Source organism: Phocoena phocoena, chromosome 3, assembly GCF_963924675.1.
Source record: "Phocoena phocoena chromosome 3, mPhoPho1.1, whole genome shotgun sequence".
In the NCBI taxonomy this organism is placed as follows: Eukaryota; Metazoa; Chordata; class Mammalia; order Artiodactyla; family Phocoenidae; genus Phocoena; species Phocoena phocoena.
This window is the reverse complement of record NC_089221.1, coordinates 126,302,227-126,329,352: the sequence shown is the minus strand read 5'-3', so window position 1 is coordinate 126,329,352 and position 27,126 is coordinate 126,302,227. Positions and strand designations below refer to the sequence as shown.

General features: G+C 46.8%; 2 protein-coding genes across 4 annotated transcripts; both read right to left on the bottom strand.

Annotated features, from left to right (window-relative positions):
• Positions 1–304: 304 nt before the first annotated feature.
• On the bottom strand, positions 305–11,869 carry PCYOX1L (prenylcysteine oxidase 1 like). Of its 3 annotated transcripts, none has more exons than XM_065874718.1 (6): positions 11,779–11,869; positions 8,041–8,247; positions 6,014–6,188; positions 4,070–4,281; positions 1,729–1,869; positions 305–1,260 (listed from the first exon to the last, which is right to left on the bottom strand). In XM_065874718.1, the coding sequence occupies exons 1-6, from the start codon at positions 11,861–11,863 to the stop codon at positions 602–604; spliced, it is 1,479 nt and encodes a 492-aa protein (XP_065730790.1). In that variant the 5' UTR covers positions 11,864–11,869; the 3' UTR covers positions 305–601. The 3 variants fall into 3 exon arrangements, with proteins under 3 accessions (XP_065730790.1, XP_065730791.1, XP_065730792.1); XM_065874719.1 differs by having other exon boundaries at positions 602–1,260; positions 11,763–11,799; XM_065874720.1 differs by having other exon boundaries at positions 602–1,260; positions 4,070–4,104; positions 11,763–11,799.
• Positions 11,870–16,974: 5,105 nt separating this feature from the next.
• Positions 16,975–25,007, bottom strand: GRPEL2 (GrpE like 2, mitochondrial). The gene is made up of 4 exons (XM_065875232.1): positions 24,919–25,007; positions 22,262–22,415; positions 21,225–21,306; positions 16,975–17,620 (listed from the first exon to the last, which is right to left on the bottom strand). Exons 1-4 carry the CDS (start codon positions 24,993–24,995, stop codon positions 17,256–17,258), a joined length of 678 nt encoding a protein of 225 aa, XP_065731304.1. The 5' UTR covers positions 24,996–25,007; the 3' UTR covers positions 16,975–17,255.
• Between the last annotated feature and the right edge of the window lie 2,119 nt (positions 25,008–27,126).

Below are 27,126 nucleotides of genomic sequence, written 5' to 3'. Positions count from 1 at the left end.
ACAGTCATCTCCCCAATATGCAGTGTTTTCTAGAGGCTTGGATGGTGTCTATTAAGTTCTTAACTAGGTACCTTGCATCTAGCAAGCCTACAGTAAGTAGGAGCTTTAATCCTGTCTCATGTTTTCTCATCTTCCCTCTATTTGTAACCATCTGGTTACATATGTTTCATTGTAGGTGTTGCCTCAGGTACATGTTGGGAGTAGGCAGGGGAAAACAATAAGGAAATTGGCTTCAGAGTTCTCTGCCTTATATTCCCTCCCATAGTTATCACTGTCTCCTAGTTAGAAAACCAAGTCAGAAGCAGCTTAAGATGGATTTTTATTTCTTCTTAGAAAAAATAAATAAATGAATACATTGGCTTGAATGTCCTTCCCCCGCTCTTACTCTCCCCCTTCAAAAGAAGCAACACTGTGAAAATCCTTAAGACGGAGAGGCAGAGCGTTGGCCACCAGGACCCACAATGGACAGAAAAGACGCTCCACACACGAGGGGTCAGAGAAGGGCTCTGTGGGTGAGTGTGGCTTGTAAAACCTTGGCCACTGCGTGGGGTGGGATCCGTCTTGAGCGGGGGCTGGATGTTTCCAGCTCTCCCCGGAGCGCTCACAGTTCAGTCTTTACCTTGTGCATCAAATCCTTCTGGTCAATCTTGTCTAGGTCCTGGTACCAGCGGTTGAAAGCCAGCAGGGCCACGTTCTTGGCAGCCACTGCCGTCACCTCCACGGAGCTGGCCGCCCACTCCAGGGCGTTGAGGAGGAAGAGCTGGTCGTGCAGCACGAACCGTGGGAGGGGGCTGCGGGGGCCGTGGACGGGGTGGGCCTGCCACTCGGCTGTCTGCACTGAGTAGTAGGAGCGAAAGAGCGTCTTCAGCTGGGAGCGAAGGAGGGGCTGGGGGGACCGGACTCGCCACACGGCGGCCTCCTGAGGCTGCTTCCGCCGGAAGCTGGCCGAGACGTTGACGGGACACATGTTGTCCAGGGCGCAGAAGAAGCTGGGGAAGTCTGTGGTGAGGATGCTGGCAAAGGGGAAAAGCTTAGGGTCGGGGAAGCCAAAGTAGGAAGAGTTGAGGTAGCCATGGACCAAGGAGATGACGGTGGGCTGGAAGGAGCCCTGGACGACATCAATGGGCGGGTCGAAGCCTTCAAAGGTGATGGTACTGCTGTTGTCCAGGTGCAGGGGGGTGGCGATGACCACTATGTCGTAGTAGTCGGAGCCTGTGCCCACCTCATTCTCGTACTTGACATGGTACAAGGGTTTCCCCTCTAGAAGGAGAGGGAAGAGAGCACAAAAGCCCGCTTCTTTCTCAGCTTCTCCCCACTTAGCTGCCATCTGGGGCCCTGCACTGAGGGGACGAGACCCTCAATGGGTGCAGCTGGGCTTTCCAGCTGCTGGGTCCCAGTCTTTCCGTGCTGGTGTGGCTGCAGGGTGAGCCCTGGACTGGAGTCAGGAAACCCGCTCTTTCTCTGGCTCTGCCTCTGACTAGCTGGGGAAACGTGAGCAAGGCTGTGGTTCAAAGTCCTCAGTGGTCAAATGAATGGGACTAGATTAATGCAAGTCTCTGCTTTCTGGCTCTGACATTTGAATCGGGGCAACAGTGCCCTCTGGTGTCACTCGGCAGTGCTGGGAACCACTCCCCAGCAGGTCATAAACCAGGGCTTTAGGGACAGAGGAGGTGGAAGTGTTCACTGTTTAGGAATGGAGTGGACATGGCCCCTGCTCTGTCTACTCACCTGTTTGCTGCAGGGTCACAGTGGTGACCGTGGCATGGATCACGTTGGCCTTGGTGAGCTTCAGCAGACCGGAACAAACCAGCTTGTTGCCTCCCTCCACAGACCACAGGCTGCCTTGGGCCCCAGCTAGCGACATGGCTCCTGGGCAAAGGGGGAGGGAGGGTGGCCAGTGGGTTCTCAGAACCACTGCGTGGTGGGCTGGAGAGTCCAGCACCATCCTACCGGGGCCTCTCTCCCAGGCCAAGACTCCTCCCAACCCTGGGCGAGGAGAGACGACACACACAAATAACTGCAACAAAATTCACCATGTTGTGAAGTAAAAACATTAGGCTCGGTGCAAGAGCCACTATAAAAGACCACAGACTGTATGATTCTGCTTACACAGACTGCCCAGAATGAGCAAATCCATAGCAACACACAGTAGATTCGTGGTTGCCTAGGGCTGGAAGGCTGGGGGATGCTGGGGAACTGATGGCTATAGGTATGGGGTTTCTTTTGGGCAGTGAAAATATTCTAAAATAGATTGTGGTGATGGAGGCACAACTCTGTGAATATACTGAAAGCCACTGAATCCTACACTTTAAATGGGTGAACTGTGTGGTATGTGAATTATATCTTGAAGGATACATACAGGATACCGGCAGAGTGAGCAGGGTAGTCTCGCTGAGGTGAAACTAGGCAGGACCTGAAGGGTGGGAAGGAGCTAGCACTGCCAAGAGCCAGAGGAATAGTATCCTGGGCATATGGGAGGTGCTTGTTAATTATAAACCTTTTCATTCATTTATTCAGCAAAAATGGGCTGAGTGCCTATGATGGTCGGCACTATTGTAAGGATACGTCAGTAAACGAAGGAGACAGGTTTTCCCATTGGAAAGCCTGCCTTCTAGTGGGAGGAGATCAAATAAGTCGATCAAGCAGTCTGCTAGAAGATGATACCTGCAGGGCAGGAGGGGTAGGGGCAGCTTCAATGAAAAGGCAACATCTTCACAAAGACACGGGAGAGCGAGAGTTTACCATGATTGTGTCTCAGGGAAGAATGCTCCACGCAGAGGGTTGGCCACACAAAAACCTCAAGGTGTGGGTGCGCCTGGGACGTTGGAGACACGGCAGGAAGGCCAGAGTGGCTGGTTTGGGGTGAGGGAGTGGTGAGGTGGTGAGGCCTAGACCATGTAGGGTCCTGCAGGCCACTAGAAGGACTTTGGGTTTTCCTTGAAGGTAAGTGGGAGCCATTACAGTTTTACATGCAGGCCTGTCAGGATCTGTCTTTTGTTTTAAAAGGATCATCTGGCTGATGCATTGAGCTTGAGGGGCCAGGGGGTGGGGGACATGGTAGGAGAGCTGCAGTAATCCTGCTGAGGGATGTTGGTGGCTTAGACCAAGGACGAGGCGGTAGTAGGAAGCTGTCAGATTCTCGGTATACGTGGAAGGTAGAGCAGATGGGATTTCCTGACATATGACATAAAGGATATGAGAGAAAGAAATGATTCAAGGTTTTGGCTGGAGCAATGGAAAGGAGTAATTACCAGCCAAGCTGGGCAGACGCTGGGAGGGGCAGGGGCTCGAGGGGAAAGATCAGAAGCTCAGGTTTGGACGTGCTGAGTCTGAGACGCCCGTTAGCCCTTCCAGTGCAGACACAAGGGTGGCAGCTGACACATGAGCCTGCATTTTTGGAGAGAGGTCTGGGCTGGAGGTCATATTTGGGAGTCAGGTGGGTGGAATTTAAAGTCTTGAAACTGGCTGAGCTCACCAAGGGAGGCTAAGTAGTTGAGAGCAGAAGAGGACAAAGGACCGAGCCTGGGCCTTCCATGTTAGGAGGGGAGAGGAGGACACAGCTAAGCAGGCCACTGAGTGCCCGTGTAGCTCCTCAGCCTTGAGTGCCCCTCTCTGCCCCTCCACCACCCCAGCAAAATCCTACAGCATCTTTCAAGGCCCAGAATGGTCATCATGCCTTGGGGAAGACATGCCCTGACGACTCTCGGGCAGATCTGTGGCCTGTGCTGGCGGATGGTGGGTGGTACATGTGCCCACCTGCCCCAGTAATAAGCTGGGAAGATGCGGTGCTCTAACAGATAAATACCCAGGGGCCCAGAGGCCTCAACGGGACAGCTCCTGAAACCGATCCAAACAGGAGTGGTACAAACACACAGGACCTGAGAGCTGAGCCTCCCTTTCACCGTCCGTGAAGTGGGATGAATACCATCTCCCGACAGCTTGGAGGATAGATGCCAGAATCAGAGGGGGCAGTGTTGGTTAGGCAACTGTACTGAGCCGGGTAAATGTGAGGTTATTACAGGGAGGGTCAGGGAAGGGCAGGTTGGCAGGCCGAGGGCTGGAGGCTCACCGGCAAAGGCGGGCATCGCTGCTGACTGGCCGTAGCTGGCCCGCAGGACAGCGGAGACGACATCGTCGATAAAGCGCTGTGTGACGCCCACCTGGAGCAGGGACTCGGCCACGGAGCGCTGGGTCATGTTGACAAAGGCGGATTCCCCCAGCGAGTAGAGCAGTTCCTCCACACCCGAGAAGGCATAACCGTGAGCCTGGTACTTATAGATCCTGGGAGACAAGTGGAGCCAGAGCCCTTGTGCAGAAAGGCCTTTCAGCTGACCACCTGCTGCTGGGTCACTGCACCTGGGGGGGCCCAGCAGGGACCCGCGCCTCCTCTCCATGCAGTGGGTGGGAGAGGAGGCTGGTAATGGTACCTTTGGCCTATTTGCTGGTTGTGGTCGGCCTGTCTCACTTAGAGGGACAGCCCAGAGGGAAGGGCAAATACTCTGGAATCCCACCAGACCTGGCTTCACATCGTGGCTCTGCTGAATGACAGACATGTCACCTCTCAAGCCACTCCCTGCCTGAGGTCACAGCCCTCTTCTCACTCAGCTGGGACTGCCAAGCAGCGGGCTGTGCCCGCCCCCACTGACACATCCCCTCTCCAGCAACTTCGGCTCTGCCCGAAGTGGCTTCTAGGACCACATCGGACCCGATGGCAACTGCCTTATGTCAAAGCTGTCCGGCTCGGTCCAGCAGGCCTCCCACTCACCCCCTCGATAATGGCTTGTTCTCCCACAACTCCCCCCATCTCAGGGGCTGGCATTTGCCTGGAACAATCTGCTGATGGACTTTCGGACGGCTGGCCTTTGAAAAAGTTGCCTCTGCTTGGGCTGCTCTGTAAACCTGTTGATTTGGTTATGGACATGACACCCAGATGGGGGTGTCCACAAAGCAGTTAGAAACTGATTAGTTAGTGGGTCTGGAACTTAAGGGGAAACTGGGGGCTGACAGGTAGAGGCTGTCTCCCACAAAAAGGAGAACTTGGCCCTGGGGGTTTAGATGAAATTGACAAGGGAGAAAAATATAAGAAAGAGGAAAGAGGAGTGAAGACGTGACTTTGGGGACACCCGGAGAATATAAGGAAGAAGTGCCATGAAAAGCATAGTTACAGGAGTGGGAAGGGCAGAGAAGTGCCAGCAACCAGGAAGGGGGCCTAGAGACCATGACTGAGTGTCTGATGCTGCAGCCTCTGCATCTGGGCCAGGAGACAGGGAGAACCTTCAGGAAGGACTGTGGGGGAGAGCTGGGTACCCGCCTGGTGAGTGAGTGGATTACGAGAGGTGGACAGGGTGACAGCAGCCCACTTGTCCTCATTATTTGGAGTTGATGGAGAGGGGTCCAGGACCCAAGGAGGAGACAGGTAGTAAAGAAAGCTGTTTGTTCATGGTGGGACTGGGGGACAGAAGAGTTTGTAAATGGTGGCCCACAGGCTGCCTGTGGCTGACGGATATGTTTCATTTGCCTTATAAGATGAATTGGTTGTGCACACGGAAAAACTGGGAGAGTTCACATATAACCGGATTGCCAGCTTCTTCTGAAACACCGGAAGATGGCATTCCCCCATGGCCACCAGTGGCTCGAGCAGAGAGCGGCCGCCCCTTCAGAGGGGGGCCTGGCTCTTTAGGGCCCCTCACTCCCTAGCCTTCCCTTCCACCCAACTGCTTCACTTATTCATACCCCAGGTGGGCCCTTGAAGGTGGCTGAGTTTGCAACCCATGCTTTTATTTACCAGTTTAGCTGAGGGAAAGAGGATGCCAGTGTGACAATGCGAGAGACCAACTACTGCTGCACTAAGCAAGCACCTTGCCGACGCCAGGCGTGCTCGGAGCCTGGGTGGAATTCTCACACCCAGCAAGTACCTTTTCCTTTGGGACAGTGTACAGTCACGTTGGTTCCTTCGGCACCTCTATTCCTCTCTCCTTCTAGAATGCCCTCCCCACGCCCCACCCAGCCCTACCTCATGAACTTCTCCATGACCTCCTCCACCCACATCTGCAGTCTCAGGAAGCTGATGCCGTAGTGCCACCAGAGGCGGAAGAGGTTCAGCAGGTACCAGTCAGTCTCCTCCAGCACAAAGTCCTCCCCGTTGAAGATGGCACTCCTCCCTCCCACTTCGCGCCGGTGCCGCAGCCCTGAGGAGACAAGGAGGAGGCCCTCAGGTCCCCTTCGGAGGGCCCCCCACCCCGGGGGAACCTAGCGATTCCTGAGGCTTAAATTCAGGGGCCGTCCTGAAGGATGCACATGGATCGGCTCCATTAAAGGGAATATGAACACTATGGTTTGTGTATCTGTGCTGCTTGTTTAAGAACAGTACACAAAACACTGGGGAGATATCTGGCCTCGCTAGTCAACAAAGAAATGAAAATTAAACTAATGTACCATTTTATATTTTTTTCCAACAGGGATCCACTCAGCCACGAGTGAGGGAAATTCAGACGTCATCCTGGACCGTCCAGGGGCTGACAGCCAACAGGGCCTGCTCTGAGATGGCAGCCCTGGGCACCAAGGCCACATGGAAGGAATCACAGCTCCTGGCAACTGCCTGCTCTCTACAACTTACAGAGCACTGGGTCTTCGTATCTCACTTCATCTTCTCATAGCCTCGGGAGAGGCAGAACAGGTGTTAGCAACCCCAGGTAAAGATGTGGAAAGTGAGGCTGAGCGATTATAGGGCCTGCCCTAAGTCACGGGTTTTTATTTCTTTCCCTCCTATTCCTGTCCCAAAGCCACGAAGTTCCCCTACCCAGAGGCAACCAGTAAGTATATTCCTGCAGCATCCTTCTAGAGATATTTTGTGCAAACACTTATAAATGTGTACATATCTCTGAGTTATCCCTCCCCTCACCCCCACGTACTATATACACTGGTCTGTACCTTATTGACATATGTATCTTGGAGACTCTTCTATACGTGGGCCTACAGGACTTCCTCACTCTGGCTGCTGAACAGTCGGCTGTGTACTTAAACAATACTTTGTTTAATCTCAGATCCCAGTGGGTGGGCGGGTGGGATATTTTCAACTTTTTGCTATTACAGTGCTGTAATGAACAACCTTGTGTGCCTGCCACTCTGAACATCTGCGGGTACACCTACAGGATCACTTCTGAGAAATGGAATTTCTGCATCCAACCACATATGTATTGGGTTTTTTATTTTTAACTTAATTAATTAATTTAGTTTTGGCTGAGTTGGGTCTTCGTTGCTGTGCGTGGGCCTTCTCTAGTTGCGGCGCGTGGGCTTTTCTCTAGTTGCAGCGAGTGGAGGCTACTCTTCGTTGCGGTGTGCGGGCTTCTCATTGCGGCGGCTTCTCTTGTGGCAGAGCACGGGCTCTAGGCACGCAGGCTCCACTAGTTGTGGCTCGTGGGATCTAGAGCGCAGGCTCAGTAGTTGTGGCGCACGGGCTTAGTTGCTCCGCGGCATGTGGGATCTTCCCGGACCAGGGATCGAACCCGTGTCCCCTGCATTGGCAGGTGGATGCTTAACCACTGCGCCACCAGGGAAGCCCCGTATTTGTGGTTTTGATAGATGCTGCTGCGGCTGAATCTCAGTTCTCTCACTTATTAGCTGCAGAGACTTAGCCGAGGTGTATATGCTTTCTGAGCCTCAGTTTCCTTGGGAGGAGATACAATACCCATCTTGCAGGCTGGTAGGGAGGATTGGAGGTAATGCCTATGTATCACCTAGAAGGATGCCAGGTACTTGGCAAGCATACACCATGTGGAAGCCATTATGATTATGATTATTGAGAAGCAGCAAATTGAAAGGGAAAGAAACTGGCCTGGGGGAGAGGTCAAACCTGAGTTCTAATCCCGGCTCTGCAACTAACTCACTGTGTAACCTCAGGCAAGTTCCTTCCCCTCTCTGGTCTCAGCTGCTCCATCTGTAAAACGAGGAGATTGGGCTATATGACCTTCCGGCCTTGACCATCAGGGTAATCTGAGAAGGGCCCGAGGGCTGCCGCCAGCCCCAGGACAGCACACTCACCCAGCTGCTTGACGAAGCCCTGCATGTGGAGGCTCAGGGAGTGGAAGGAGGCGGCGCCGCTCTCGTAGTGCTGCTTGTTGACCGAGATGGTGGCCAGGCGGCCGCCCACGGTCCCCTTCTCAAACACGTCGATCTGTACCCGGGGGCCGAAGTGCTGTTGGAGGAAATGGGCCACGGCAGAGCCCCCAATTCCGGCTCCAACCACAGCTGTCAGCAGGCCCGGGAGGCAGGCATGGGGAGAGACAGAGCATGGGCGTGAGACTGCGGGTCACGCCTTCTCAGCCTCCTGGGCCGGTGGTTCCCAGGTATTTGCATCTCATAGGCTTTTAACATCTCAAAAAGGAAATCTGCAGCCTCCTGCCTTCCTGTTAGTTGCAAACTTGGTTCATATACCATCAATAGTCTCATCCAAGTCACCGAGAAAAGCGTTTCATTGGACAGGGCTCTGAGGTGCTGCTAGGAACCACTGACCAAACAGATAGTAATCATTCCATAGCACTGAGAGGACAATAAAGCAGCTATGAAACTACTGAAATGGATGGCCATGCTGCCCACAATTTTTGCCCACCACATATCTAAGACACAGCTTTCCGTCTCATCTGACAGTCTTGTAACCTACTCAAAGAGAATGAGATAAAGCTGGTGTGATCTGTCCTTACTAGACCCATGTTGGTCCCTAAGACCACAGGCTCCTGTCAAGAAGGCAAAAATACACGGTTCTTTATGATCTGGGCTCCATTTATTTATTCCATTCCCTGCCTCACCCTTGCAACACTCCACCTTCTTGTCTGTCTTGACTTCTTTTGCTGTGGAGCATGGGACTTTGCTCTCTCATGTCTGTGCCTTTGCCCTCACTGCTTCCTTTGTCAGAAATGCTCTGTCACCCTTTGCCTCACTGACCTCTGTGGCCCTTATATGTAGTTTTTAGCTGGCTTACCTGACCCACCTCAGACAAGTGTCCCTCCTGCATAGTCCCACAGCACTCTCCTTACCCTGGCCTAGTCCATGGCACACTATACTCAAATGATCTGTTAAGGTCTGAGGGCAGGCGCCTATGTCCCCAGATCCTGGCAGGCAGTAGAGCTCACTATTTGTTGCATCTTGAAAGAACAAACTCCTTCCTTCTTCTCAGTGTTTACAAAGCCACTTCCAAGAATGCCCTTAACGTTTTAAACCAATGTGCTCCCTACCACTTCCATTTTCGACCAAGCCCCAAATTACCCTTTCCCCCCGCCCAGAGAAACTGCTATCACAAGGCCTGGAAGCTGCCCAAGGACTACAGGGAAGCAGAAGACCTCACCCCATTGAGAGTCAGCTCATTGAACACCCACAAACTGACACCCACTCTCTGGTCTATAGTAAGATGTGCTGGACATAGGATGAGTCAAACAGGGAGAGCTCCTGTCCCCATGAGCATAGGCGGGGAGAGGGTGGACAGACTCATGCACTATTAGCAATGACAACGTGTGACCAAGTGCAACAGCAGGATTCCAGAGAATCCTGAGGAAGCAGTGAATTCTGCCTGAGGGTGTGGGCCCCAGGCTTCACAGGGAAGCAACAAGCAACGACCCTGGAGGACAATAGGCTTTGCCAGTGAGCAGAAACACATGCTCTGCAGAGAGAACAGCATGGTCACATGTGGAACTATGGGGGAGTTTAAAGGGTCCAATGTGGGCTTCCCTGGTGGCACCGTGGTTAAGAATCCGCCTGCCAATGCAGGGGACACGGGTTCGAGCCCTGGTCCAGGAAGATCCCACATGCCGTGGAGCACCTAAGCCTGTACACCACAACTACTGAGCCTGTGCTCTAGAGCCCATGTGCCACAACTACTGAAGCCCATGTGCCACAACTACTGAAGCCCACGAGCCACAACTGTTGAAGCCCACACGCCTAGAGCCTGTGCTCCACAACAAGAGAAGCCACAGAAATGAGAAGCCCGCGCACAGCAACGAAGAGTAGCCCCCGCTCTCTGCAACTAGAGAAAGCCCGTGCACAGCAATGAAGACCCAACACAGCCAAAAATAAATAAATAAATAAATAAAATTAAAAGAAAAAGGGTCCAGTGCCACACCGAGGTGTTCAGATTTGATCATGCAGCAGCCTGAGGGTTAAGCCATCTTAACAGGAAGCTCCTCGTTCCCATTGTGGGTAGAGTCCCAACCACCACGGACAGACAGAGGCTCTTGTCAGAGGGCTGAGGACAATCAGGAAAGCTACAGGACAGCATGGCATTGCCAGGTAGCCTGCCTTGATGATGCCTGGGGTGAGGTGGGTAGGGCTGGCTGGAATGAGGAAGGCAGCAAGTTCTGCGTTGCCAGAAATGGTAGAGCTGTGAGGAGGCCCTGCCCCTTCTTCACTGTTCAGTGAGAAATGTCCTGCTCTGCTGCCCTTTCCCAAGAGATGGGGGAGGCTCTGCATCTCAAGACATTGCCTGCCTAATTCTTCCGGCTCCAAATCCACCTCCTCCCTAAGGCCTTCTCTGGCCACTCCAGCTCTCAGGATTCTCTTTCCTCTGAAAACCCTAAATGTTCAGTCCCAAACTGATTTCTGGCACGCTTCAGCCTGTCTTAACCCTTTATGGCCTGAGCTGTGGTTTGGTAATCCAAACCTTAGCACTGCACTGGCCCTATTAAGTCCGTGGAGCTCCCATGGGGCATCCCTCCCTGCCACCTAGAGCGCACAGAGGGCAGCCTAGTGGATTAGGGACTCCTTCTCCTTCACACCAGAAGCCCAGCATCTCTTCCTATGGGAATTTTATATACGAGGGGCTTGAAAAACTTTGATTCATGTAGAGTTAAAATGACAAATATTAAGAGGTAAAAAGTGTAAACAAATATGGAATTCTAGTCAATTATATACATGATGAAGTATTTAGCAAAATGTCATGATGTCTGCAGTTTATTTTGAAATGCACTAAAATGTAAGATGGATTAATGCACATGTGATAGGTATGTGATAAAGCAAATATAGTAGCAGTTTCTTAACGGCAGAATCTAGGTGCTGGGTATACAGGTGATCACTGTACAATTCTTTCAACTTTGGTCTATGTTTGAAAATTTCAAAAGAAAGCAAATAAGAAGACTGCTGTTGAAAATTCCCCACTTCATCATTCAGCAAATCTATCCCCAGAGGACTTACCATGGGTTCTGTCTCCCTTAGAACTGCCTCCTACCCTCCATGAGGTTTTGGCTTAGATGTTACTTCTAGGAAGACCTCCCAGAGCCCACAAAGACTGGGGTGAAGTGCCCCTCCTCTGAATTCACAGTGCTTTCTCAGCCTTAGCACTAACTTCCTTGTATTGTGCAGTCTCTTCTCCTCCACACAGAACTGTGGAGCACTGTGCCTGCTACATAGACGACCCTCAATAAACCTGTGTGAATAACGTCAACCATAGAGGCCAGAATCTCTGTCCTGGGGGCACCTGGCAAAGAGCCGGATCCACGGCAGATGCTCAGTGCCCCTGGACCTTCCGGTAAGATCGGTGACCAGTCCTGCCCCAAGCCTCTTTTCCACCCCAGGTAGCCCTGGACACAAGCCCACGCCATCAGCACCTTGCCTACTGCGGTCCCCTTCCTCGCCCAGTCGCAGTGCCCCGGCTCTTCTCCACCCAACTCCTCTCCCGAGGACCCCTCCCTCGCCCAGCTGCCTTCCCCTTCCCCCATCCAGAGGCTCCCGGCTCACAACCCTTTTCCCTCGCAGCCCTCCCCAGATCAGCACCCCACCCGGTCCTTCCCGCACCGATTTTGCTGGGCCGGGCATCGCCTGTAGCGGCAGCGGCGAGGAGGGCGGCCAGCGAGGCGAAGAGCCGGGCAGCGCGGGCCATGGCGGGCAGCGACTGGGGCAGCACGCCGGGACTCGGGCAGTCGCGGGTTGGCGCTGGGCTCTCCGCCCCAGCCCGGCGCCTCACTGGCTGTTCTGCCTTCCAGCCTCGCTGGTCGCAGCCTCTCATTGGACAATCAGCCTTCCCTCTCCGGCAGGAGGCCCTCATTAGCCGCATCTCTCTGGGGGCAGGCTCTGTCATTGGCAGCTTCTCCGTCCCGCCTCCTGGATGCGGTTTCCTCATTGGCTGGCTCGTCCTGCTCCGGCGCAGGTGTGTACGTTTCGAGTGCTCGGCTTCAGGACCAGGGCCCAGCTCCGGGGGGATTGACTGCAGGGAAAGAATTGAAGCTTTGACGATCTCGGTTCCAATCCAACCTCTGAGCGTTAGTGGCTCTGTAGCGTGCCTTGTCTGTGTCTCGTTCTGTTTCCCTGCTCTGCCTTTCTAGGTGGTTGTGGCAATCACGTGAGATAGGGGATGTGAAATCACTCGGCAGTGTCTGCAAGTGCTGGAGATTGCTGACTAGTCATGCAGTCGGGATGGCTAGACGCTACTTGTTTCAGCATATGCTGAAACAAGGCCAGATGCTTTCAAGACTGCTGTTAGTTACTACGTGTACTTGCAGTTCTGACATACAGTTTATGTCTCTGCCTTCTACTTAAAAACAAAAGGTAAGAGTTTCATCCATTCTTCTTTCATAGGGGAGGAAAGGTAGGAAGGAAGGGATAAGCTCCCATTTTCACCCTCTCAGAAAACAAGAGCAGCTCACTGTGGCTAGTATACCACACTATGAAGGACAGATTTCCTCTAGCAGAAAATAAAATTGGGGATGAGTTTCAGGATAAAATAAGGAAAATTCATGTTTATTCAGTCAGATTATGGCTGAGAAGAAATGGAAGGGGCTCGGAGAATAGTAAAAGGGCATAGATCTGAGTTTCCAACCAACTCTGTGAGTCTTAACAGGGCCAATCTAGATTACTAGTAAAGCAGTAGATGAATAAACATGCATTTCTCATATTAAAAACTTTTTGGCAATATTTGTGTTAGAATGGAAAACCTTTTAAGTTCATTTCCAGACTCAAGATATTCCCTTAAATTATCTTTTAAAACAAGCATTCACCATCACTTTGTGCCATGTTCTCTTATGTGCTAACAATATAATTCTTGCAGTATTTTAATTGGGTAAAATCATATTAACTTTAAAACTCAACTTGACTCTACTTTGCTTTTAATTTTAGGGTCTTCGGTAACTCTAGATTCTAGAGCTGTATTTTCTTCTGTTAGGAAGTTCTTCCAATCCTACAACACATCGATGATGTGTATCAAAGTTGTAGGACAAGTTCAAAAAGGCTGTTTAAGAGGAAAAGCAAGGAGGCATAATTCTGGTGGCCGAGGTGCAAAACTAGTAGTTTGACTGGGAGTGAGGTTGGGTGACTCAATCAGTTATTTATTGCTGCATAACAAACCACCCCAAAACTTAGTGGTTAAAAGTAACAATCATTTATTTTGCCCATAAATCTGCACTTTGGGCACGGATCAGTGAGATCAGCTCATCTGTGTTCCATGTTATGTCAGGTGGGGCTGCTCCACTGGGGACTGGAGAGTCCACTTTCAAAGTGGCTCACTGAGGTGGCTGGCAGGATGCTGCTGGCTGTCAGTTGAAAGCTCAGCCATGGCCCTCAGTTCCACTCCACAGGCTACTTGAGCTCACTCTTTGGTTTGATGGCTGTATCAAGAGTGAGCATCCAGAGACAGGAAGGTTTGGGTCAGAAACCAGCAGTGTCACTTCCCTATATTCTATTGGTCCAGATTCAAGGAGATTTTGGAGTCGTGTTTTAAAACCTCCAGTGAATTTGAGAATGTGGACAAAGTCTGAGTGGACAGGAATAAGAATATACTTACAAGCTAGCACTGGGAGTATGAGGAACAATGGATTATGGAGCCAGGGTATGCAGACAAGACTGGAAGAATGATGAAAATGCAAGGCCAAAACTACAGGAAAGGCTGGTTCCAAAGAGGGGCACTTAGCCAGGAGGCTGGGTATGTGGAAGCCAGTGGAGAAGCAGAGGTAAAGGAAAGGCCAGGCAAAGGTTGGGAAGGGCTTATGGAAGCAGTAAGCCGCATGCCAGTAATCTGGTTGAGAGGATGGTCAGAAGTCCTGCAGTTCAAGTGAAAATGATTAAAGCAGGTAAGACAATTGGAACCAAGAAGCGAGCACAAGAAAAGGCAGTGCCAGAGAGGAGGGCAGAAACAGGAGTCCAGATCTAAGAAATACATAGAAATCAGAAGGAAGCAAGTCAAGGAGGCAGAAGAGCAGACAAGACTTCAACACCAAGGCAAGGTGTGGAATGCATACACTGCATTCACTTGGCTGGGCTGCTGGGACCTCCACTGAGTGTCAATAAGGTGGGTCAGCAATTAGTGAAGTGACCGTGTCAATACACAATATGAATCTGGCAGACAAAGACACTAAACACGTGAAACACAGTTATTTCAATTAAGGTTTTATTAAAGTTGTTTCTGAAGATTATATTTCATCCTTAGCCTTCCTTATTTGATTTTGCTTTAGTGTTTAAGAACCCTTCTTCACTTATTAAATCCTTTGCCATGAAAGAGCACCACAAGCTTATATCAGTATCAAACTGAATAATTCCTTTATGGCAGTGAGGAAAATCCACAAAAGATTCGTAAAATCCAAGTACTAAAGCATCAAGATCCCTCTTCAAATGAGTCAAAGCTTCCTTACACATATCATCGGCAAGCCAATGATGTCTTTTTACTTTACCATCAAGATGAAAATAATTAAGGGCACTGAAACAATTTTATTTCTCCAGTCTAAAAATGTAGATTTCCTTGTTATGGCTAAAACAGACAAACACAAAAAACAGAAGCTAAAAGGAAAATAAGTTCACTGTGATTGATTAGCTTACCATTTTTTTTATAGTCAAGCACCACTTAACCAGTCTTTCCCTTCCCCTAGGCTTTAGGCAACTATAAAAACATACGAAAAACAATGTGTATAATAAAAGGCAATAAAAATAAATATTTGAGGGCCTACTGTAATAGGCAGTTTGCACATTTCGCTTAATCCTCACAATATTTTGAGAATTATAACCATTTTACAAACGTGGAAGCAGGCTCAGAAGAGTGGAGTGACTAGGCTGGGAATTGTGTTCAAGTTGATGCCTACTAAGCCTACTATGCTCTGTTATGCTGCACTGGCTCGTGAAAGCCCTTCAGCATTTTGAGATTCTCACTGTTATAGCTCCATCTTCTAAATTTATACTTTTAAGTCTGCAAAACTACTGAATAGTAGAAGAATCTAAAATTATTCTCAGTCTACTTGCTAAAACAGGAGGTTGCAAGGAATAAAAACTCTTCAAGTAATCAGAACATTCCACACCTAAAATTATGGTTATTCTAATTCACTGGTAATGATAGCTAGTGATCCAAGAACACAAAGGAAATCATAATTGGCTCATTTTCTCGTCGTCACTATTTGTTAATCTCAAAGGAATGAAGGCAAAAAAAGACAAATTCCTATTGTGAAATCTGACTGCTCATTATATTTACAGTATGTACTTAGTGGAATGACAAAAGAGGTTCTGGTTTTAAAATCTCACCAACAGTCTTTTGCTTGCATCTTAGAAGCATGTATTTGTTTAAGTGTCTAAATCTGGTGGAGGTGGTAGGACCCATTGGGGGATGCTTTGTTGATACATGCTTGTGTAGTATGCTAGAACTATCTATGATGTCTAAGAGGATAACTTTCACCACCCCACAGAATGGGGTCATAGAGTTCTAGTAGGAATGGATTTATTTTATGGGTAAGTAACTTAAACCTAAACCTGGGCAATCTGGACACCTAACAACATTTAATTCTCTGCTGGGGACATATTTGCATGTTTGTTATAGAACTGTTGAATCTTAAATGACTGAAGTTAATATCTAGTTGTTTCTTACTTAAGTTCTCACTAAAATTTAGTTTACTAGTTTTAGAGATTTTTTTTTTCTTTGAGTCTAGTCCTAAAAGGACTATGTTTTCATACTTCAGAAGAAGCTGAAGGGGTGAGATTAGATCACCATGAAGGCTGCTTCTAACACTAAAATAACCATATGACCTCCTTTCTAATGTCCAATTGATATATATATAGATAGATAGATAGATATCTATATATATATATCTCATTCTTTCACTAACTCATTTATTGAATAAATTTTTTACAGAACACTATCTATAAGCAAGACTGAAATAAAAAATATACACATAGGCTCATTAACTCTAGGAGGTCAATACATAAAAGGGGAGCTAGATGTTTACACATGTGACATAAGACAGACACAAAAACTAGGAAATAATGCTTGTCAATGTAAGAGAGGTAGTGAATTGTCAGTACCCCACCCCCCCAAAAAAAACACCCCAAACCTAGCATAACTAATGAGGAATCACGGGAACCTAACATTTTTTTGTCCTGACCACCTCCCCACGTAATCTAATAAAGGATCATAAGGTAAATCTGACAAAGTGGCAGAGGATTTAAGGGCTGGTGGAAAGAGAAGTTGTGGGTAAATTATCTATATAGACCAATTTAGGTCTTTAGCTGTTGGTGCTGCCTCAATTTCCCTGAAATGATTATATACCTAGGGAGGAGGCTGAAAATAAATTGAAGATAACTCAACAAAGAAAGCACAAGGTTTCTTGGCCATACTTGCTTGAAAGGGACCTGGTATCTTGATTTCTTGCCAGTCTCTGCCTTCCAAGTCTTGCCTGGGCCATTAGCCTTGTAAATGGGATTTGAAAAGGGACAATGAGTGTCAATATGAAGTCTTATCTGGCAGGAACTACAAGGACAAAAGATGGCTAAAAGAAAAATAAAATAAAAACGGGAAGTCCTGAAAATCTACGTGCATAAAAATCAACCGAAATGATTTAAATTCATACAACTATAAAGCTTTATCATTTAAGTACCCAAATATTAAACCAATCCCTACCATCTCCTTTTCCCACAAATACAAGATTCTATATAATTCCTTTTATAGGGACCATTAGTAAGGAACATTTAGTTGAAAATACATAAACATATACTCATTTCCACCTTTAAAAAAAATTTTGGATTGAAAGTCATCAGAGTACCAATTTAAAAATAATTTTCTTAAACGTATTTTGATAAGGCCACAGGAACACTTGTCACATTGTTCAAATGCCCAATGGCAAGACTTCTGATGAGACCAAACAGGTCACATTAAATCAAAAGAGTATCTTAGAAATAAAGCCAATATGACTAAATCCAAAACAGATCACATGAAGTACCTCATGTACAATACGAACCTAGTTTAATAAATAAAGGAATCACAGGTGACTGCACTCCGGGAGAACATTCATTTCCTCTGGGCCCATTCATAGTCTTCTCTGAGACTCCACTGCCACTTCCACCTGGGCAAGTCTAATGGTGCGGCCATGAAGCTTGTAGCCATCCTGCCTTACTAATGCCACAGTGCCAGGCTGCACCCCAACACCAGCTGGCACATGACAGATGAGTTCATGCTCATGAGGGTCATATTTGTCACCAATGGGTGTCATCTTCTCCAGGCCATGTTTGGCAAACACGCTTTTCAGCTTTGTTTCTAAAAGTGACAAGCCTCGGAAGATCTTCTCCAGAGTGAGCTTCTGGTCTCCAGGCTCTGTTTCTTCAGAAATACACTCTGTAGTCTTCTCCAAAATGTCTGCCACCTCCACCAAATCCTTACAGAAACTCTGAATTCCTACAGAGAAACCAAATACTCTTACTGTTTGTGAGGAAACCACTCTGCTCTTGAGGGCGCAGTTTGGGGAAGGCTCAGAGAGCTGGCTGGTATACTGGGTACCCCAGGAAATGAAAAGATTGCCACAAAGGATTCAGGGATCATCACCAATGATTACCCCTGACACCCAACTGACGAGCCAGCATTTCTCTTGGAAGGCATATGACTAGGAAGTATTCTGGGAAATGGGAAAGATGGTTAGAACCCAAGAACTAGGTGAGACTATATACAAAAGGTTCAGAAACCTGTCCTTTAAAAACTTGACTTATATGCTTCTTGTATCTTTGTTGCTATTCACCTTTAGTACTAAGTTATGAATATTTTGAAAATTCCCGCCTGTCTCATTTGTGGAAAGGCATACATTCTCAATAGAAACAAGACACTTGTATTTCACTGATGGGGGAATAATAAAAGAATAGTAGACAAGGGGCTTCCCTGGTGGCGCAGTGGTTGAGAGTCCGCCTGCCGATGCAGGGGACACGGGTTCGTGCCCCGGTCCGGGAAGATCCCACATGCCGCGGAGCGGCTGGGCCCGTGAACCATGGCCGCTGAGCCTGCGCGTCTGGAGCCTGTGCTCCGCAACGGGAGAGGCCACAACAGTGAGAGGCCCGCGTACCACAAAAAAAAAAAAAAAAAAAAAAAAAAAAGAATAGTAGACAAGACTGTGCTAAGGAGGAGTCGAAGAGTGGTTTATTCTTGAGGATTAGCTAAATAGGAACAGGAAAAAAATATACTCCACAGATGAGGTAAGTCTCTTAATGCCTACTATGAAGTTATATACACTTGCTGAAGACAGGCCACCAAGCTTGTCTAATCTTTTTAGAGTCACATAAACTTTATAAAAGTGAACTCAGTTGTTGAGAAATCTCATTACTCCCAATGCTGCATTCTTCATTCTTCTTACAGAAATGATAAGGAACATCATCATCACAGATACCTATGGTGACACAAACGCCCTGGTAAAGCTGGTGAGGGGCGAAGGACTTTGTTGATCTAGCTTTGGTCCAGTGACAGGTTTAAGGCCCTGTGTCAAAGCAGGCAGCCAATAAAAGAGATGATGACAGAGGAGAGATTTCCCAGGTATGTACTGCCTGGATGGGAAGGAATGACTGACAGAGAGGCAAAAATTCTATCTTTAACTTCTGGGTAATAGAAATCCATTATAGCTTCTTGAGCAAAACAAGTGGAAGAGGAGTCAAATTGTCTAGTAACATACACAATTTATGTGGGGTGCTGGGGGCATCATAGATGGGTGAGAAGAAAAGATATCATAAGAAATGGAAGAGAGCCAACTGAAGTAATCTTGGTATAATATGGCCTGGAGTAGGAGAGGAGGCAATGGAGAGGAAAGAGTGAAAGCTGCAGGCCTTTCCAGGGAACTAGACTTGGTGAGTTCCACAAGATACCTCTCCCATCACTATGAGGGATGGGAGCCATATATATTAATAGCTGTTAATGACATCAGCTGAAAAGGTAGAAGAGATTAGCTAAAGCCTTGAAAAGTATACTGATAAAATTTGGAATTCCATCCAAGAGGAAAGACTGTCTGATAAAGATCAATCAGGGACATCAAAGGCTTTTTCCCTGGCTATACAAAGGAAGACAAATACTCAAATTGAATTTGAAAGCTGTAAGTTGCTGGACTGATTTGTACACTGCCATGGTACAAAAAGTCCTGGCTTCTAGTCAGTAAAGCTGTATGAATCTGGGTAAACAGAAGCCTAGGTTCTCTTGTCTGTACAGTGAGGGGTTCAGTCTCTGATCCTATTCCTATTACTGTGTTACTTCAATAGATGGTTGGTGTCCGCAACATTTCTTAGAGGGAAAAAAGGGATCTCTGTGACCTGTTTAAGAGAAAATGGGTTACTGAGACAAGACTGTCCCTGGAAGGAGGATAGTCGTCATGCTATACTGTATGTTAATTTAATGACAATGAAAACTTTCTTCTTTTTTTTCTACTTCCATGCTCACTGAGCAATCTTCATGTTTTGCTTGACACATTTTTCTCTATAAATTAACAAATTAGATTACCAAATTCTTTTGAGTTTATTTAATATGTATTTGTTCCTGAGAACCTTATTAATTCTTGAGGAACTGACATAAGCCAGTTCCTAAAGCATCGAAGCTTGACTTGTGGTAAGCCAACTCACTCTGCTCCCCGCAAGCAGGCAGGAAGTCTTCCCCTTATCACAACTGTTCTATTTGCCACAAAAATTCCCTGTGGTTAGAGGTCAGCAGACTTTTTCTCTAAAGGGCCATATAGTACATATTTTACGTTTTGTGGGACAAGAGGCAAAATCAAGCATCTTATGTAGGTGATTATTTAACAAAAGAGAAAATAAATTTCCACAAATTTTTTCTGATGAAATTCAGAACTGTATTTATGGACTAACAGGTGGCAGGCTTGGCCACTGAGCCCTGATAGCTGGAAATATGAGACTAAAACTTGGATGAAATATCAGGAACACAATTGGGGGGTCAGTATTTAGCTATTCAGGAATACAATTTGGGGGTTAGAATTTACTCAAAGTCTTGAAACGTGATATCTACAGCACTGAACGAAAAGCAGAAGGCTAAGCCAAAGGACTAGGGTTGGACAGGACAGGAATGAAGTGAATCCCCTGTACAAATAGCGGATAAAATCCAGAGAACAGGAAGGAGTGTGATATAAGGGAAAGAATAATAGATTAGGGATCAGGAATCAATGGATTCATGTCTACACCTGTTGTCAAATAACTTTTTCTAGCTTGCCTATAAGAGGAGACTGGACTAGATAGAGTCCAAGGGCCCCTCAAGCACTCCATTCTATGTGTAGTCAAAGTATAATGCTCCATATTAAATTGTGAGTACAGCAAGTAATCACAGATTTGCCCTTTACTCTTGAATCCCTGTTATTCAATTAACATTTTCGTGAACAGATTTGGAACAAGAAGTGGTGCATTTAGGAAAAAATTTCTGAACGACTTTGAAATGGACCAAAAAGATTATTCAATGCCATCAGTGAAAAAATAGATTCAATCTAGCACAGCTTTCAGGGTTATCTGATTCCATGTGGTCTGAACCTTCGAGTTATAACTCAGCAAGCTGTAGAACACTGACAGTAATGCAAATGATTTTTGTCTATAGTTGTGAAAACTGTCTGGTGGAGATACAGTTGATTATTGCACTATGGTTATGGACCAATTTTGCTTATGTGAAGCAAATCTCAGCATTTATGATTGCCTTTGTGTCTGCTCTTTGGATTCTCTTCTGAACATCTTAATGATTCACTTGTTCATTAATGAGTTAAACCGAATTGCCTGTATAGGCACTAGAATGTTAACTGTACATGCTTGAAAAATAAAATAACAAATGTCAGGTGAAAATAAAGGCAAATATTACTTTAGCAAATGGTTCACTTGACAACATTCCCAATAAGCAGAGCAGAAAGCCTAGGGGGATAGAGGAAGGGCAGGGTATAGATTGGTTAAGGACCCAGATGTGTCTTTTGCTAAGTTCAGTGTGCACAACTGCTAGTAAGTGCCCTTAAACTAAAAGGTATTTTTATTATTAATAAACCTCTCACCAAATATCTTGGCATCTTCTACACATCTCTGGGTTCGCCTTCTTATATTTTCACCATCAGCTATAGCTCTCTGGTATCTCACCTGAGCATCAAAAGCAAAGTCAAAATGGTAAGAAAACAAATGCCTATTGGTGGAAAAGAAACTTTTTGCTTACTTTACAAATTTCACCCTTGGTATAGATTTTTATTAAAACAACAACAACAACAACAACACGAGTTGTGTAGGAATCTTAGATCAGCTACTCCAAATTCCCAGTCATAGCAGGAATCTCTCTTTATAGCGGCCCTGATAGGCTGTCATTTAGGCTGCCAGTTTGAACACAGAACAACTGTTTTCAAGCTCATTATCTTGAGAAAAAGCTTTCTTTTTCACCTTCAGGCAACACTGCCACTCTTCAACTTTCTTTTGTTGAACTGAACTCTAGGAGAGCCAAGAGTAAGTTTTAAAAATATGTCATCAATTTAAGCCAATTATTTAGCCTCTTTAGTCTTTTCTTCTTTCATTTTTATAATCCCTGGTTCCTTTCATTCCTCTCACAAGACACACTTTCCAAACCCCTTACCATTTTTGGGCAGTCCTGCTTTGGAATTACTCTAATTATTTCTCTTTCTCAAAGTCTGTCAGTCTAGTACTGGCACAGTAAGCCAGAGGTAGTCTGACTGGCAGAATGCAATGATAAATGACCTCACTCATTCAACAAATATTAATTGAGTGTGTACTACATGCCAGGCACTGTACCTCCTTTGAAGCTACCAAAATATCAGGTATCTAAGTACTGTGACACACCAGGGAACTGAAAAGAGATGAGTATCCATAGTCAGTAATGTTTTTGAACTAGTACAGATTATTTTGCCTAGTATATCTAGCAAGAGGGGTAAAGAGCTAATTAGAAGAAACAGTTTAAAAACTGACTTAAAAAACTTTATGTGGATATTTAAATCAGAGAAAAGATGTGAATATAGATAATATAAACAGATAACAGAAAATATGATATATGTTACAGAATATATGAACAGATAATATAAAATCTACCCACTGTTAAATCCTGGACTTCCTTCTCCAGTTTAACAGCTTTTAGCTTTAAGGCTCGTTCTGCAAGAGAGGGCCCAAGTTCATCAGGAGGGTCCTCAGAATTGCAGTCTTCACCAGCGGTTCTCTGGGTGGCAGTGCTGAAAGGATGCAGCCATCCCCTAAAGTGGGAGGGAGGTGGTGCATTATGAAGAAATGCCATCACAAACAGCCGAAGTTATAACCAGGTTCAGAGGCTGGAATGTTTCCCAGATTGACTCTCTCTAGACAAAGTGCTTTCAGTCTCAGTAACAATACAAACACTTATAATGTGCTTGCTAAAGGCCAGACACAGTTGACAGGGTTTTACTTAAATCATCTTTTCATCTTACAACATGTGAGATAAATACTATCATCATCCCTATTTTATAGATGAGAAAACCGAAGCTCAGAGAGGCTTATGACTTGCTCAAGATTACATAGTCAGTATTGTTGAATCAGGATACTGAGCATCAGGCAGTAGAAATAGCTGGAAGTGGGGACACAAAAGTCAGCAAGAGAAAGCGAAATTATAATACCTAGAACCAGCAGGGCAATATCAGAAGTGAGAATTCAAAACAAAAAGCCGTACAGTTCAGGTTCAATCCCTCATTTTATAGGTGGGGAAAATTAAGCCCAGTAAAGGTACCTTATCGAATTGGAGTGAGGCCTGGAATTCTAAAGCCATCTTGATCACAAGCTCTAAGTAAAAGCAAGGCTTTTAGGGAAGAGAACCTACACTAAGAGAAAATGAGTTGGGAGCTCACCTATATGTAAAATCAAGTCAATCAAAAACTTATAAAACATTTACTATATGTTGTGGACTGTGAACTATATACAGGTGAATAAAACAGATCATATAGACATATAGTTCAGTTCACATAAAAAGTTTAGAGTAGGGGCTAGTTTGCAGATCTTGGATTGTGGCAGTTCTGAGCCCCCTGTTCAAGGAAGTTTCCATTACACCTCCTGGATCATCATAACTTAATATGAAATAAAACCATCAAGAAATCTGTGAGCGCAAAAGGTCTTTAAAACAAATAGTTTATTTATTTAAACTGGTATATATTGAAAAGTGGCCACTGAGGTGAAATCTAAGCAAAGGCTTAAAGGAGGTAAAGGAGTTTACTTCAAGAAAGGGAAGAGGGAACCATCAGTATAAGGGTGTGGGCAAGATTACTTTTATCTTCCAGGCCAGTCCTGAATTCAGTTATTATGATCTGATGTCAGATTACACAAGATTACACATTTTTATTTCGAAAATTGGTCACCACAGATCTGGGACACATCACACAGGGTGAAATAGATCCTTCCTCCTAAATTCCTAACAAACTACACTTATCCAATTGAAATGAGGTCAAGATATCCTCAGGGCCAGGTGAAAGGGCACACGGCCAGGGCCCAAGTCGTGAGAAAGAGGGAGTTGCGGCGCATCCATTGAATTGCTACTGTTTCAGAACTGGAGTCGGGGAAATTTTATTAGAAGGGAACATTTTCCTTCTGATCACTTCCCTACACCACAAACTGTCAAAAAGACTAGGAAAGAAAAAAAAAAAAGCTTGAAACCCGGAATTCAACCTCTCACCCCAGTGCTGGGTCAGGTGTGTTAAAAAGGTGACAGATAGTTATGCAAAATTTCTGGATTTCACCGTAATTTAATTTACTTTTCAGAGATCCAACCTGACCCATCCCCCAACTCAGCAATTTTTATTCTTTCCGATAAATAAACGGTCAACGGGGAATAGTCCCTAAGAATAAGTAACATTGGTCACTAATTTTAAAGGGCCGATTCTACAGCCCTGACTGGTTTCCGGTCTGGGTTCCACCACTTCACGAGTATTTAAGTTTGGAGACATTACTCAACTTTTCTAAACCTCAGTTTCCTCAATTAAACGGAAGAATAAAAAGAACTACCCTGGGCTTCCCTGGTGGCGCAGTGGTTGAGAGTCCGCCTGCCGTTGCAGGGGACATGGGTTCGTGCCCCGGTCTGGGAGGATCCCGCATGCCGCGGAGCGGCTAGGCCTGTGAGCCATGGCCGCTGAGCCTGCCCGTCTGGAGCCTGTGCTCCGCAATGGGAGAGGCCACAACAGTGAGAAGCCCGCGTACCGCAAAAAAAAAAAAAAAAAAAAAAAAGAACTACCCATAGTTCTGCAATTGGCATGATAAATGATCAGTAAAAGTCGCAACTGATGGATAAAAGTAGCAACCGGAACCTCAAACTCCCGAAGGCAGGTGGAAGGGCCGTTTGTAAAGACCAAGTCCAACGGCCTCCTTTTACCGATAGGTAAAGTGAAGCTCAGATACGATCACACAGAGTGTTGGGAGAGAATCCCAAATTACCCGCAGACACCAAAGCTGTCGAGAAGGGGATGGGAAGGGTACTTCCCCAATTCAATCGACGCTCGGGCTGAATAACAGTTCTCATCTCCGAGGGCGTGACCTCGGATCTTTCCACCCTCCTCGGCCCGGCAAGGAGGCAAGGCTGTAGACCTCAGTTTCCCTCTCCGTAAGATGGGGCCGTGAGCGCCCAGTCGTAGCGGCCGAGAGGCTTGGTAGGTCCTCTCGCCCTCCAGCCTAAAATCGCCCCTCCGGATCGCTTCTCCTGCATCGTCCTCACGTCCCGGATCCCCGGCCTGCCTCGCTTACCTGCCATCTGACGCGCCACTCGAGGCCAGGAGGGGCTGCATCCGCCGCCGGACCGCCCACAGGAACCTCACGGCCATGTTCCCCACCTCGGCTGACTGAGGCTGCGCACGCGCACTTGCCCCAAGTGACGAGTACGCTCGCTTCAAAAACCACGCTTCCCGGCAGCCTTCGCGGGAAGGCGTTCTCTCTCAGGGCCCCGTATGGGAACGCTGTTAGTCGGGTTGTCCCTGCGCCGTTTCCTACCCGGTCTTCAGACGAAACGCAACCCTTCCGGCTCCCTGCGGATTCGGCGAGTAGGTTGGTTTCCTGTCACAGGGGCGTGGGCTCCGTGCTATGCGCGGAATTCGCGGCGACCAAAGGGAATAACAGCTGTACCCTCACGGAGCTTACGTGAAGTTATGCACAACAAACAATTGCTAACGCCCTATAAAGTCAAAATATGACCGGTGTTTAAAGGTGAGGGGCTTGGTGCTGCGGAAGCCTAGAGTACGATATGGCCGAGTGTGGGGCGTTTTCCCAAAGGAAATAACTTGAACTGAAAGCGGAATAATGAGTGGATGAAAAGAAGAGGCAGCTGGTTGAGGTAGAGGGAAACAGCATCTGCAAAGTCAAGAGGGGTATTGCGAGTAAGGCACTGAAGTACTTGAGGAAGCGGGGGAGCAACACAAGACGGTGGTTAGGCAGGGCCAGAGCACTTGAGGAATTAAAAAAGTCGAAGCCTGACTCTCATCTCCCATCACTCTTCCTTGCTTTTTTTCCTCCAGTTCCGCCTTCCCCCCCCGACTTACTGTGTTTTAAAATGTGTGTTTTCTCATTTCCCCTCACTAACGTGTCAGTTGCATTAGGGCAGAGATTTTTTTTTGTCTGTTCATGCTTAATGAACAGAGTGGAACAGTGCCCTAATGTAGGTCAAGTTTTTTTTTTTTTTGTCTAATGAACTTGAGTTTTACTCTGATTGCAAGGGGAACATGTTACGATGCCTTTACGCGTTTAATGGGTCACTGACTGATGTGAGGAGATTGGGTCCAAGAGGTGGGGAGACAAGCTGTTGGGACTGGTGCGTGCACAGAAGGGTTGTATTCTGTCCTGGGGTCTTCTCACAGGAGAGACCTTTGTAACCACTTTATCTGAGGTCGCTACTGTTTTAGTTATCTCCAGCACTTCTGCTGGATTTTGTTCGTTTTCTCAACTAGGGTATGAGCTTCATGAGAGTTTCTGTGTTGTTCACAGCAGTGATTTCTGACATCGAGTACAGTAGGTGCACATAGTAGATGTTCCAGCATTTGTTGAATGAATTAATGAAGTTGGATGGTGCCAGTGGAGATAGGAAGAAGTGGATGAATTTTAGAGAGATTTAGTATGGAAAACTGACAGGTTGTGAGAAAGGACTGGTGATTGGGGTTGAGGGCACTTGGAGTTGCCAGACTAGTCAACGGATAGTCCCTAATGTCAAAAAAAATTTTTTTAAGGGATGGGAAGTGTGCCTTCTACATTCTGAATCTTCACCACAGGATGGCTTACTTGTACGGTAGCTATTTGGATCATATTTTTTCTCTGCCTGTCCGTGAGTTCCATAAGGACAAAGCTAGCGTCTTCTGCATCCTTATATTCTATCCAGGGCCTAGCTCAAATGTGTTGTAACCAGCAACCTTCTGTTTCCTTTTGGCCCCAGGAAAAGAACAGCATGGTTTAAGGAGGGATTATGATCCTCTTTTACATAGGAGAAAACTAAGGCTCAGAGAGGTTGATGAACCTGCTCAAAGACCCCCACTGAGGATCCAGTGATACTAGAAATCTGATAGTCCAAACACTTTGCAGTGTTGGGGAGGATGGAATTCCAAGTCCACTTTAGAACCATGACCCTACACTTTGAAAAAACAACCAAACCAGAACTGGCATCCATGTTTTAGCCATTTTGTTAACACTTCTCTTAGCTAAGTTACACCAAATGTGCTGCATCCACTTATTCATCTATTAAGTGTCTGTGCTTCTGAATACTGCAGTGCAAGAGGAGGGGGAGACATGAGTGAAATAGAGCCTTGGAACTAAAAGGAGGGGAGTTCTAGGGTCAGACTACATGTATTCAGGTGCCAGCTCTCCCACTTCCTAATTGTGGGCTTTAGCAAGTTACCTAACCTCTCTGGGCTTCCATTTCCTGAACTATGAAAACTGGGTTAATAGAGCCTATCTCACAGGGTTTTAGTAAAG